The 15,161-nt window shown below is 41.6% G+C and overlaps 1 protein-coding gene across 1 annotated transcript; it reads left to right on the top strand.

The window, feature by feature from the left end:
- The first annotated feature begins 4,250 nt into the window (after nt 1-4,250).
- On the top strand, nt 4,251-4,995 carry LOC131220223 (uncharacterized). Its single transcript, XM_058215183.1, has 2 exons — nt 4,251-4,395; nt 4,496-4,995. Exons 1-2 carry the CDS (start codon nt 4,251-4,253, stop codon nt 4,993-4,995), a joined length of 645 nt encoding a protein of 214 aa, XP_058071166.1.
- The last annotated feature ends 10,166 nt before the right edge of the window (nt 4,996-15,161 follow it).

Below are 15,161 nucleotides of genomic sequence, written 5' to 3'. Positions count from 1 at the left end.
GTATGGATCTTGTGTGGTATGACCAAGCATCGAGGTTGTGGGCATCTTTATTGAGATCTTTAACATCCTTCAGCTTCGTTGAGATGTAGCCTGCACTGAGAAGGAGGTCGATTTGGTAATATCAAAAGTCGTCCCCGGCTTCTGCGGGCATTCTACCAGTTACTCCCTACCAATTAGGTAAAAGGGTTGCTGAGAAGCTCAAGGATGTTAAAGATGTCAATGAAGAAGGGGCCTCGCAATGCAGGCTGGTGCGTTAGCCTCTATCTTTTCTTCAGTGTTCTCTCATCAGCTCTTTCCAAGACTCTGCGCTTGAAAAATAAGGCAAAACGAAGGATGGATCAGCTCACTGGATTGCCTGTTGCACCAATAACTGATGTAACTATAGGAAGATAACTTATGTAGTGCTATCAGATGAACCGGATTGCCTATTGCACCGACATGGCTCTGTGGGCCCATCGCAATGTATGTGTTTTTATCCGCGCCATTATTCTTATTTTAGGAAAAGAACCCAAAAATGATGCAGATCCAAAGCTCAAGTAGACCATACCATGGAAAACAGAGGAGAGTAACGGCACACTGTTGAAAACTTCTTGGAGGCCACCGAAGTTTTGGACAAGCTTATATTTGGTTTTTTTTTTTTTTTTCATTTATTTTGACCTTATGAACAGGTTGGATGGACAATAAAACATTAAGGTGGCCCCAAGAAGTTTTCAATGGTAGGCATTCAGTCTCCATTGTTTTATGTGGTGTGATCCACTTAAGCTTTGGATATGTATGATTCTTACGTTGATGCCCTAAAATGATCGGGAAAAACGGATGAATGGCGTGGATGAAATACATACATCACGGTCGGCATCTTAGAGCTTGGTCTCGCCGTGCCAGGGGTGTAACAGGGAATCCGCTTACGCTCTGAGAACATTTGAGAAATTCACGAGCCAAAGAAAAGCAAAAGCGAAAGTGAAAGTGAAAGCACATGCAAAAGCAAAAGAGAATATCTGTTTGTTAATTCCACGCGCGTGTGAAATACGTGAACATCCACGGGTGGGCGCATGCGTCAGATGATAGAGCGTGTATCAGATATGAACTTTCCATCAGCTGATGTAAACTTTTTCGGATCTTCCGACATAAACTCAGGGTATTTTGCAACTCATTTGGGCCAAATCAAACCAAACAAACGTATGGATAAAATTTAACGGTCTATTTACCTTTTGTGTTCTGGCTCTTCCGATGAAGGAAATTCTATGCTTTTTAAGGAAAAAATATCTTAGAACTACTTAAAACCTTATGAAAAGCTCAGATCTTACATTTGTAATTCATATTTGCCACATTCTTCCGCGTGTGTATTTGCATTGGTAAACACGCGTGTGGAATTAGCAAGCTTACGAAAGAAAAGTTAATTATGAAACAGATCGTTTTTGCCTTTGTCGTGATTCATGACCTAGCGTTAGTCGCTATGCAACGGGACCCACATGCTGAGATCTTCTTGTAATTGGAACCGTCAATTTTCCTACTACTACTCTACATTAGCTATTGCCTTAAAATCGAGTTTTAGTAATGACCCTATCTCTCGATCTTTAAAGTTTAATTCCTATGCTTGTTAAATTCGATTATAGATTGGATTATCAAAACTATAACTCCATCGTAGCTTTTCTTACATGCCATAGATTCTACTTCATGGACAGTCCCGATCTTCGAAATACTGAGCATGTTAGTCCCAGTGAGCTGGGACACAAACTAGAATGTCAGTTACAGCTAAGGCTCTCAAAGTCGAGAAGAAAAATGACAGCACCAGAGTAAAAACGAAAAGTCTCCAAAGAGGGAAAGGAAAAGATGCCAGTTGCCTGTCAACCAACATGGAAATGAAAAGACGCTGGTTGCCCGTGATTCATACTGAAAGTTCACGTGGTCGGAAATGACGTGGGCCATAGAGATGCCCGTGATAAATCCACTCCCTCCGTCAGTTGCGTCACGTGAAAGGAAACGGAGGGAATAGAAACAAGATGTAATACACTTTTGGTCGTGAAAATAGAGAGATGATCGCGTTTGTTGTCACAGGGATACATAGGGGGACAGGGATGGTCGTGAACGTCACTAGTAAAATAAAAAAAGGAAGATATAATTTGAATTTTATAATGTATTGTTTTAAAAGACATTGAGCTTATATCATTTGTTATAGGTTTACGTTGTCATGTGCTAAGGGTCCGAGTTGTGTTTGTCATGTGTTAGGAGTCGAGGTTTTCATAGGTTAAGGGTCTGAGTGGTAGTAGGGTTAAGGTTGTTATGTGTTTAAGATCTAGGCTGTGGTTGTCATATATTAAGAATTAAGGTTGTCCTGTGTTAAGGGTCTACGTCATAATTGTTAGGTGTTAAGAGTCTAGGTCGTTATTGTCATATATTAATAATTTAGGTTGTCGTGTGTTAAGGGTTATGGGGCTCACCATGGGGATATGTTTTGAATCCAATCCGTATATTAGATTCAGAATTTTATTTAATGTCATGAATCAAAGATTGAATAACATCTAAAAAAATTTATGGCTCACAAGAAGTTTTTAATGGTAGGTTTTCAATCCCACTGTTTTTCTATGGTGTGGTTCACTTGAGCTTTTGATATGCCTCATTTTTTTAGCTCACGCCCTAAAATGATTTTTAAAATGGATGGACAGTGTAGATAAAATATATACATCATAGTGGGCCCCATAAGATCATCCATCTCTGGCTAGGTCTTACTACTCAATTTGTGTCACCTACGTGGATTTTGAGGATAGTGAGCCCGATAGTGTTTACCTCATCCGAATCCCTCCTACTATCATGCCCTGACGGAAGATGGGCTCAACGTAAAGGCCAATTTCATCCTTTAAAATTTTCAAAAGCCTTTTAGGACCAAAGAAAAATTATTATTATTATTATTATTATGGAAAGGGGTGCTTTTGGAGGTGTTTGGCAATACCACAAGGCCATTTCAGTCAAAATTCCGACAATTTACCCTAGTGTCAATAACCTTATGAACGGTTTAGGTTGGATAAGATGCTTGTCAATGGGAATTGGGTGAGCTCTCTTCCTAAGTTCACGGTTAAGCACCTAACGCGAACCTACTCCGACCATTCTCCTGTGCTTATGTGCTTCACGGATGTAGCCTCGGAATTCCTGCGGTCCTTTAGATTCCAGCGCATGTGGACTACTCGTGAGGACTTCCATCGGGTCGTCAAGGAAGCTTGGGAGACTGAAGTTGCTGCAGCCCCTACGTTTAAAGTTTTACTTAAGATGAAACACCTAAAAAGGGTCCTGAAGGAATGGAACAAATCCATGTTTGGTGATGTCCACAATAATGTGCAAAAGGCAGAGGATGAGATAATGCAAGCAGAAATCTCTCTCCTATCCTGTCAAATCGATGAAGGTATTGCAAATCTGAATGTTGCTAAAGTGAATCTCAATCTAGCCCAACTCTAACAGGAGTTGTTTTGGAAACAAAAGTCGAGGATAAAGTGGCTTCAAGAGGGAGACAGGAACACAAAGTTCTTTCATGATTCAGTGATGGTTAATCGGAGGCAAATGACTATAGACAGGATTAAAACATCGTCTGGTGATATGCTGGAGAAAAATGAAGATATAGCCAGGGTTGCTGTCAACTTCTTCACTAACCTTTTCTCCTCTTAACCGAGGCCGGACCATGACCTCATCCCTTCAGCTATCCCCGTGCTAGTCTCCCCTCAAATGAACGACGACTTGCTGAGAGTGATCTCGTTTGAAGAAGTTAAGAATGCAGCGCTTTCAATTCCGATTGACAGTGCCCCGGGTCCGGATGGGTTTGATGGTGCTTTCTTCTCTTCCTGTTGGAGCGTTATTGGTACTGACATCTTCGAAGTTGCAAAGGATTTTTTCTATGGCGGGCCCATCCCTAGATCATTCCAATGCACTCACATTTGTCTCATTCCAAAGAAGAGGAACCCAGGGTCCGTTTCTGACTATTGGCCAATAAGCTTGTGCAATGTTATCATGAAGATTTTCTCCAAGATCGTCGCTTCTCGGCTAGCTTCTATCCTTCCTTCCATCATTTTAGAGGAGTAAGGGGCTTTTGTAAAAGGGCGATCCATCGTGGAAAACATTTCTATTGCAAGGGAAATGACCCACGAGTTGGATCGAAAGGTATTTGGTGGCAACATAATTATCAAGCTTGACATAGAGAAAGCTTACGACCGGGTGGAGTGGTCGTTCCTTGCTCAGGTTCTCTAGAAATTTGGGTTTGACCAAAGATGGATTCTCCAAGCTCAGCGGTGTTAGACCGGTACTTGGTTCTCGATTCTCATCAATGGCAGACCCTTCGGCTTCTTCCCATCGTCGAGAGGCCTAAGACAAGGCGACCCCTTATCCCCATCGCTCTTCATTCTTACAGCGGAGGTTCTCCACAGGGGCATCTGAAACCTTTTCACATCTGGAGCCTGCCACCCCTTCAAGCTCCCTCAGCACTGCCCTTTACTAACACATTTATTTTTTGCAGATGATGCTATCCTGTTTATGAATGGCAGGCTAAAGACGGTGCGTGCCCTTCTTCGGTTCATAGCTGCCTACGAGCAAGCGTCTAGCCAGAAAGTGAACTTCAGCAAATCTTCATTCATCCTTCCAAAGAAAGCATCTCTGGCCAAAGCTCACAAAATTCGAGATGTGACGGGTTTCAATCAGGCTTCTTTTCCATGTACATACCTGGATGTCCCTTTGATGAAAGGAAAAATCAGATCTACTCCCTTGCTCCCTCTGGTTCACAAAATTTTGGGTAGGATTGAAGGCTGGAAATCTCGGATTCTCAATCCCGCGGCTAAAATGGTCCTCATAAAGCATGTCCTGTCCAGCATTCTTATCCACATTATGTCAGTAGTGAATATCCCAAAAGCAATTAGCAGGCTCCTCGACTCCAGCCTCTTTAACTTCTTCCGGGGGACTGCGGAGGAAAAGAAGAAGAAGCATTGGGTTCGTTGGGCTAATCTTTGTTTTCCTCAATAAGAAGGGGGGTTGGGTTTTCGAACTATGGAGGATATCATGTGTGCTTTCAGGACCAAAATGAGTAGAAGTTTTTTAGAAGGGAGATCCCTTTGGGCGCGAGTTATGTCAGCTAAATATATCCACAAACTCATCAACTCCACAGGTCTACATTCAGCTGGCAACTCTACAGTCTGGAAGGACATGTTGAAGACTCTCCCTTTCACCCTATCGTATTCTAAATGGCTTATAGGAGAGGACATGATCAACCTTTGCTTGCAGAATTGGCTTGGGAGCAGTTTTCTTGCAGGCATTGCGATGGGTCCCATCCCAATTCATCTCAGACAAGCCTCGGTCAGGGATTTCTTCTCCCAGCCTCCCCGTCACAACTTGCAAGACCTCAGACACATCCTTCCTACTCCTATTTTTCAGAGCTTGAGGGACAACCTTGTCCCGTTGTCTAGCAGGGAGGATACGTTGGCTTGGGATCTCACTGTTAGCGGCAACTTCTCTGTAAGCTCAGCCTGGCATGGGATCCGTAATCAACGTAAAAAACTCTAGTGGACTAAGTGGGCCTGTAACAAGTTTCTCCCCCCTAAAATCGGACTGTTTATCTGGAAAATTATGCACAAAGCTGGTACTATTGATGACGCAGTCAGATTGTCTGGTGTCCCTACCGTATCAAGGTGCGAGTGCTGCAGTGGCTACCCAGAGTCCAATGTCGGCAGCGATCACCCGTCCTCCTCTGCAGCTCAACTCCCCTCACTCGTTTTCCTTCAGGGAAATCGGAGCCCCCACCCCTCTCAGAACCTGTCTCCTAGTCAGGGTAGCCTAGGCGATCGGAGCCCTCCCAACGCTATGGCTGCTGGTCACCTCCCTCCCTAGAGCCACATGATGCAGCATCATCCAAACACGTTTGTGCTTCCTCCCCCTGCTCTGATCCACTTGGTCGCAGGCGCTAGCCCAACTGCAAATCTCCCTGATTTTCATGAGGAGACCTTGGACCACCTGCTCTACTGAGGATCCGCCGCCTCCTCAACCTGGGCCCATTTTCACTGAATCTTCGATGTTCCCCTCATCCCCTCCCACACCATTCCTCAGCGCATCACGTACTGGGCCTCAAGGGCCTCTTTCTCGCCTCATCTGAAGATTCTTCTTGGTTTGACTCCTGCTCTTATTTGTTGGGAGCTATGGCTAAGTCGGAACGCATCCCGCTATGAAGGCATAAGAATGTCTGCTCGCAGGATTATCGCCTAAGTCTCATTGTGGTTACAGGAATTGGGTAGCCCTCTGCCAGCCAGCATCTCTTCTTCCCTTTTTTTGCCTTCTGGTTTGGGCTCCCATGTGCACGGTCCTGTCCCTGCCGACTCATCTGCTCGGCCTCTGCTAGTTATTTAGCAAAGACCGCGCCCCGGTTGGGTTAAATTGAACGTTGATGGCTCCTCTCGAGGGAACCCAAGTGAGAGTGACGATGGGGGGGTTTGTAGGGACTCTCAGGGTCGTCTCATTTTTACTTTTCATAAATATTATGGGATTGCAATGAACACGTTTGCGGAAGTGCAGGCGATGCTTGACGGCATCCTTCTTTGCAGCAAATTGGGCTTCTCTATTGTTGAAGTAGAATCTGCCTCGAAGACAGTAGTGGACGCTGCAGCGGCCCCTTCAGGGCATTGTCCTTGGAATATTTGGTACCGAATGGGGACTATCCACTACCTTAGCCGTTCCCTTAACATCTCCTTCCGCCACATTTTCCATGAGGGAAACATAGTAGCGGATGCGCTTGCTAGAGAGGCTAGTGATGGCTGCCCAAACTCTTTCTTCCGCCTCTCCTCGCACCTCCCAGGGTGCATTAGGGGCTCCCTCCTCCTTGCCAAGGCAGGCTTGGGGACCATCAGAGTTTGAGTCTGTTTTTTCCTTCGTGTAGTTTTTTCCGTTTCTGTCCATGTCTTGTTCTGTTTGCAATCCGGTATATGATAGGTGGGCTCCGAATCTTTTTGTTGGAGCCTGCCCGAAGGCCTGTATAGCTCCTTTTGTTTCTCAATAAAGATCTATTTAAAAAAAAAAAAAAAAACTTTATGAACGGTTTAGATGCATTTCAAATATCATGGTCGACACCAAGATGGTTCAACATTAGACATTTTTATTCTCTCTATTTCATATTGTGTGGCCCATCTAAGTTTTGGATCTATTGGATATTTGGACTTTTTTTTTTTTCTTTTCTTTTCTTTTCTTTTTTGGGTTGATATGAATGTATTGATGGATGTTAATGAGAGCATAAAATAGACATTATATTATGCCTTTATTAAAATAATGTGACTCACTAATTTAAATACATTGAGTGTACTAGCTATGGACCATAATTGGGATATGAGGGTGCACACTCAGTATTGAATTGTTGACACAGTCTCTCTCTCTCTCTCTCTCTCTCTCTCTCTCTCTCTCTCTCTCTCTCTCTCTCTCTCTCTCTCTCTCTCTCTCTCTCTCTCATTTGGGCTCTAGTTTGGGTTGCACTTAGGCTCAGGCCTAGCATAAACATGTTAGGTTGGATTATTTTGGCCTGTCATAGGCCCAAGACAGGCTTGGGCTGACATTGGATAATGGGGGCCGGACTTGGATGGAACTTGTCTAGGCCCTAACTCCGCCAATTAGCCCCCCTATTTTGGAGAGAGCTTTCTGAAAAAGGGACACAAGTTGCGTGTAACCCTCAGTGTACTAATCCCATGTAACACAAAATTGGCGTGGGGCCACCGTGATGAATGTATATCTCATAGCCACCTTGTCTATTAGTCATAACAAATCATTTTATGATGTCAGCCCAAAACTGAAGCCTATCTAAAACTTAAATGGGCCACACCACAAAAAAACAGTGGGCAGCCCACCATCGAAACCGTATTGGGGCCACAGGAGTTTTGGAGCTGGCTGATATTTCTGTTTTCCCTTCATCCTGGTGAGAATCACCCAATGGATGATTAGATCTGCCTTGTTTTTATATCCGTAATCCTAGCATATGTCGGGGAAACTAATGTACAAATTTCATGTAGATGTCATGGAGAACCGACAAGATTTGGATCATATGGGCTCATGCTTATTATGTGTAGGGTTATGATACTCATGCTCTTAACGCTTGAAGCCATGAACTCAGAAATTGCACATGTGCCATTTATTAGCACAGATAAAACCATCAAGATCGTTTAGTCCACTGTCGCCAATTGACAGGGCCAAGATCAAACAGTCTTAACCTATGTTTCTTGGACACTTGAAATAAGACCATTAAATTTATTTACTTCTAACGTCCAGTAATTGTCCACCAATCCGATGGAGATAATAAAAAAAAGCTTCATTTTTGTTTCATGATACAATTTGGATGGTTAAATCTAGTTAGTTGTATGCCAAGTTACAATATCTAAGTAATTCATAAGTGACTGCATATCATCCATCACACTGCCAGTTTATCAAACTTTTTCTCCTTTTGTTTTTGTTTTTGTTTTTGTTTTTTTTTTCGAATGGTTGATACATATGCACATAGATTGGGGACCCATGATGATGTGCCTAGGGGATCTAATTGGTTCATTATGTGTGCCATATGATGCCCTCATAGGGCCCTAAAAAAAGTATGATTTAATTAATCAAGACTTTCCTTAATTCTTAACTAGGACCATTGGATATGTTCCCATGGCGTGGTCCAATGAAATTTATATTAGCATAATTTTTTGGGGCCAAGGAGAAAATGTAGGGGTGCACATGATGGACGATTGGATGTAATTAGACACTAAACGGGCAATTGGCACTTGCTTGGGCAAATAGGTTAATCTCTTGTCCATGGGTATTATTAAAATAAGACTAGTGGATACTATTAATATATCATCCATGGGCACTTGCCTGTTGAAATATGATTAATCAGTCATCAATGAAGTAGTTGCTCCGCATTACAAGTGTTGGGGAAAAATATGACAAGTCCGGAGACCCAGTTATAAAATGGACTAACTCTACTGACACTGCCCAAGAATCCGAGGCTCCAGGCTAGACCGAGGCAAAACAAAGCCCAAATGAGAGACTTATCTCGGATTTGTAGGGAATGGATCCCGACCGAGAGTAAATGAGTCATGAGCCATAGGCGAGATACATAAGACGCATGAAGTTACTTCGGCTAACAAGGCAGCAACATTTATAAAGGCCGATTAAGGCCCTAAAGCTAAAAGCCACCTGACCGACTATAAAACCGACCCATATGAGGCCGATTACAGTATCGACTATCGGATTAAGGAAGAACGTTGGTTATAGGCTGACTCTGTTTCATCCGACAGTAGGCAAAAAACCGCATCCTTGTAGCCAACCGAGACTCAGTTGATGCAAAGCCAAACAAGGATAAGGCGGTGTAAATACAAATACTGTCCAGAAACTTCGCATGGAATTTTAGACTTCCATTATCTTTACATCGTATCTACCCACGGATAAATGTAATGAATGTGTGGCTGATCCACATTGTTCATTCCATAGATTAAGTCAAATTACATTAAATACACAAAAAAGAAATAAAAGAATGGACCTTAAACTTATCGGATCTAAGCTATCTAAAATCTTATCTCTCTCTCTCTCTCTCTCTCTCTCTCTCTCTCTCTCTCTCCATTTCCTAGTTATCACATGGTACCTTTTGGATAATATATGAGTTGGAGTAGAACTCCTCTAATAACACACTCCTTAAAAGAAAGGCTCATTTGAGGGATTGAGAGATACGGAGAGAGTTAGAGATATTTATAATGGAAAAAGATTATGCATAAAGATAAGATAGGCGATAAGATATAGATAAAATAGAGATAAGATATGAGACAACATAGAGATAAGATAAAGATAATGTAGAAATAAGATATGAGATAGAGATGATAAAAGAATTTATTATTATTTTTTTTTCAATTTTCACGGGCGTTACATTTAAAACATCCATTAGAAAATTACCAAAATGAACTTAAATTGATTTCTACGAACACACTATTTGTTAGACTTTAATTTTAAAATCACCAAATGCCTTGTGATTATAATCATTCAGTTTCTTCAATTCAATATGAAGACATAAACATCAACCTTCTAAAAAAATCTTTAAAAAAATGCAACCCAAAAACATCAATTTCAGCATAATCACAAATCACAAATTGAAGAATTTTTCCAAAGGAAACCCCCACCCCCAATCGAAATGTACATTGTCCTTAATATTAAAAAGATATACAATAAGACAACATGAGAGCAATAACAAAATAATTAAGTATAGGGTAGAAAGTACCTGAGAGATTACAAATAAATGATTGAAAGTTCTAAGTTCCTAAAACTTAGTGCAAATATACGTAAACTACCTAAGATAATTAAAACAAACTAATCCTAACAAAGTAAGAAAAACTAATCATGTCCAAGATCTCCATTAGATTAGAAGATCGATCAGCTCTCCCAGAGGTATGGACACTTCCTTTGGAGTAGATTTTGCAAATTGTGTCTTCATCCGGTATCGAACAAGTCAATGCCTAATAATCTAAAAATTCAACTATTACCATGATCATTAGGAGCATTTTCGTATCAGGGATTCCAAAAAATGAGATTTTAAAATTTTGATCATTGAGTTTCCTCTCCATCACAACAGATTATGTAGGGCGAAACAAATCCTCAACCACTACACTTTCAGAAATAGACATCTCTTTAGGCAGATAAGCACCAAATTGATGTAGAGCAGGTCACAGGCAATAATATGGCTAAGATAGATGAGAAAAAAGCCCAATCGGAGGTAGAAGTGATCCGGACCGTTAGAACCTTAAAACGGGCATATCTTGCAAACCGGAATGAGTTATCCAACGTGCCTATGTCGAATTTGCGAGATTCCATCATATCAACCGTCAAAATTCCATTTTATTTTCATTTTTACTATTTATAGTAAGTTTGGTTTGATTATAACTCTTCATCCTTTGAGTTTTAGAAGTTGTGTCCAATAGGAAAAGTGCTGAGAAGAGGTAGGAGAATAGCATGGTTAAGCCAAATAGGATATTTACTATTTTGGCCGAAAATCATGAGGTCTATTAGGAATCATGACCGTCTATAAATAGTAAATTTACCAGTTATAGTAAGTCACGATTTTAAGGAGTTTTAGTTATAGTTTCATTTTGAAACTTCTTCTTAGGGTTCATATGACTATTTAAGTGGATGTAAACTCATTTAAAAATAAAAATAAAAATCATAAACCATTTCATTTCAAAATTTTAAAAATTATTTCTATTTTCTTAATTTTCCTTGTGAATTTGAGGTATCTCTATGAGGAGTCCAGAGGAGCTTTGTGGATTCAGAGTAGTTATCCCCCTGAGGAAGACGGTACTCGACCTCATCATGTTCATCCCTGCATCACATACTTGCAATTTCCTACATAACAAAAATTTTCAAATCAGATTCTACCTTCTGGTGCCTCTTCCATTGAAACATCCTCGTTCGAAATTTAAATTGTAGCTCAGTCAAGGCATCAATAATATCTATGATCATATCATCATTGGAATCAGAAAAATGAGTCAAACAAACTTCTAATAGGTCAAAGCAAAGGTTGGCAAAGAGGTCCTCCTCTATAATATCGTCAATCATAGGTACAACTCAACACTGAAGTTCACACACACACATAGAGAGAGAGAGAGTGAGTGAGAGAGAGTGAGAGAGAGAGAGAGTGAGTGAGAGAGAGTGAGAGAGAGAGAAAGGGTGATTGTGGGAGGAACGGTCATCGTCCGATCAAATGAATGGATGACAATGAATTGTTGAGGAGTGGGGGAGGTAAGGAGGGAAATGAAGGGACTGGTCTTCAAGTAGGAGTAATCACGGAGTCCTTAGTTAGATTCTTGAAACTCAAGAAAATGAATATTTTTACTGAGGCAAGGATTCCATACACATAAGGCCCACTATCTGATGATCTCGACTGTTGATATGATGGGATCTCCATTTTTGATAGCCCAATAATAGAAAATCTTTTAGAATGCACATCCATGTCTGTAGTTAGAAATTGCCAAAATGGAATGATATGTGCACCTCAAGGTTTGCATCGTAGAAATGGTTGGCCCAGTCTTTTAGATAGTTGGCAAAAAAAAAAAAAAAACGAAGATGATTAGTTCATCAGGTACAGCCAATGAAAGTCATTTCGGTTTTAAAAAGTAAGAGGGAGAGAGAGGGAAGGATTGGGGGGAAAGTTTTTTTTTTTTAAATTTTAACTTAAAATAAAAAAATCTACCAAGCTAGGCCAGGCTGACGGGCTTTGGACAGCTAAATCTAAGCCTGGCTGGTGAAAATCGAGCTCAAGTTTAAAGCCCGAAACCCAGAATGTGGGCATGGAACTCCAACCAAAGCCTAGCCCGAGGTAGGCCAGAATCAGAAGCCAATTGGGCCAGCCCAGCTTATTGAAAGCCCTAATTAGTACTACTCTCCAGTCAACACTCTATTTTACGAAAACCAATTACATCAAGTTGTGTTAAACTATTTGAATGCCTAGCAGCCGAGAAAAGCGTCTTAAACCTTTGCAACTTTCAAGATTTAAGGATTATGTATGCATTAGCACCATCTTAAAACATGAAGAAAGTGGCCGTATTTAGTAATAGTAGCCTCATACTACAGACATATTTAGGATCTGTAAGCAGGCTGGTAAAAGTGAAATTTTACGGTGTAAGGCCCGTATCCTAGACCGTACCATTCCATAGACTCGCGATCCTCCTCATCGAATTCTGGTAACTTGCGATCAGTAGACGGCGTTTGCATGCGACCCTAAATCGCATCCCGCAGATCTGAGTCGGCTCGACCCGAGACTTATACCATTGCGACTGTGCAGTCGCTACAGTTCCAATGTCGCGCCTTGCACACCAATGCAATACCCAGGCCAGGGGTTGTGGGCCCGCACATATTTTAAAAAAACACCGCGCATTTACGAATCTCATGAAAATCTCTACCACCTTTCAAATCAATCAAATCAATCAATCAAGTACACATCCCTTCTCTAGCCCATGCTTTCTTTCTCTCCAAGCCAAGTAACCTACCTAAGTCAACTCTCAAGTCAAGTACGTCCATTACTCACACCCATCAACTCTCTCTTACAACCACCCCCCCTCTCTCTCTTATTCTCCATGTTCACTCCCCAAGTATAGGGTTGTGATGTAGTAATAAACTCGGTGAGACCAAGGTCGAATCCCAAGGGACTGAAACCTGTACGTAATCTAAAAGTAACCAGAACTAGAACTAGAATAAGATGAAATCTAAATCAAGTGAGTATGAGGGAATAATAGTGAGAATATTAATCTAAAACTTATAAAATTTAAAGGTAGGAAACTAGGGTGCCAAGAATCCACTTGTAGAGATCAGGGAGATCCACGGTCGATTCATGAAATCAACTGGACTTCGAGTCCCATCTTCATCCAGTTGGAAGATATAACCTGAAAATCAAATCTGAATGTCCTTTGATCTAGTTTTAAAGAGATAAGGTTGAAGTAAATTAGAATGGATTCCATCATAAAACCATGCCCATGAGACAAAGCAAACAACAAAATTAAATCGATCTACAGTCAATCTGAGAGATGTATGAACGGTAGGAAGGGTGTCATCATCTAACCATGCCTAGGAGACGATGGTAAACAACAGGGCTTCCTGACTTCATAATCACAAAAAAGAAAAGAAAATACTCAAGCCATCGCAAATCTATTGTAATTTCAGTCACAACAAACCATTAACAACTAAAAGCATTCCTTAACTATCAACTAAGATCAAATTCATTCAAACATAAATCAACCCTGTAGGAATCAGTCCCATCACTCCACAAGCTTCTCCTCTTAGCCCTAGCTAAGAGGTTCAGCCCAACATGAATGGGTTGGATCCCTTAAACAAAACAAAATAAAAATAAAAATAAGAAGAAAGAAAATAAAAACAAACTCTACTCTCTCTTGTGCTCACGTCCCAAAGGATGGATTTGGATCCCCCTCCACGTTCTCTCTCTCTCTTTCTTATAGGCACGGAAGACGGTGGAGAGAGTCATCTTAGAGAACCGACCTCTTTATGCAAGGCACGCAACAGAGAGGTGGTTTGCATAAGGAGCGAAAACACCCTGCTTTTGAACTCGGTTTGCGCGACTGACTGTCCAATTATTTCGAAACTGACATCATGGATAGGTTATTGACCTCCCTGTGGACACATTGGACGGTCTGGATCACTCAAACGATTAATGATCGTGACCCACTACTCCCCGCAAATCCCGGACTCGTCCGAACGCGGAAAACAAGTCTTGCACAAGATGGGTTCGCTGTTGAAGTTGGTGGGGCCCACTTTGATTTTGTTTTGAGAAATCCACTCCGTCCATCGGATTCCTCTTAGAATTTTGGTCAGAAATGACTGCTTTTGGATTGCTTTTGATGCGGTCCACTGAATTAGTCATGTTGTAATTGTTTTGAACGTTGCAGGGCAGTCTGTTTGTGGTCGCTGTGGCCGGCACGTGCGCGTGTAGGGTTACGCACGGTCAACATCGATTTAACCTTTTTTTTATCCCTCTGCATGATGGATGGTTCAGATTGTTCATGTGGGCCATGATGGTGGCTCACCGGCTTCCGTAAAAGAACCTCCTACGTCGGTTACGGTAGCAAAAACAGCAATTGCCATTTTTGAAGGCTGGAAGTCAGGTCAGCGTATGCTGACCGACTCCCCTGGTTCGGTGCGCATCTTGTGCACGTGTACATGGGTCCCATTGTGATGTTTTGATAGATTCGCTTTGTCCATCCATTCGAGCATATCATTTAACCCATCAAGACCAATTTTAAAGCATATCCGGATAACAGGTGGGCCGAAATTAATAGTTTATGGGCTGATCTGTCCGTTGGGCCACTTCCATAGAGATCCAATGGTTGAAATTTGACGTATACAGTTAATTTATGCTCCTCAAGCCATATATGAAGTCTCGAGTCAAACAGATGGTGGAAACCCTGTGATCTTGCATTTTAGCTGACTTTCAAGCCACTTGAGCTTTAGTTTCTCGATTTTCTCGGATCTCTGGCATGTAAATCCGTCGATCTTGGTCCCCTAGGGTCGTCCCTTGCCTTGGTGACTTCGGAGCGTTAAATCCATGCTTTTAGTATCCTTTTTTAGTCCAGGCTCTTATTTTCACTTTACAGCACAAACACAATTGAAGTAGGGCATTAAACGGTATCAAG

This window comes from Magnolia sinica, chromosome 12 (assembly GCF_029962835.1).
Source record: "Magnolia sinica isolate HGM2019 chromosome 12, MsV1, whole genome shotgun sequence".
Lineage (NCBI taxonomy): Eukaryota > Viridiplantae > Streptophyta > Magnoliopsida > Magnoliales > Magnoliaceae > Magnolia > Magnolia sinica.
This window is presented reverse-complemented; position numbering and strand designations above follow the sequence as displayed.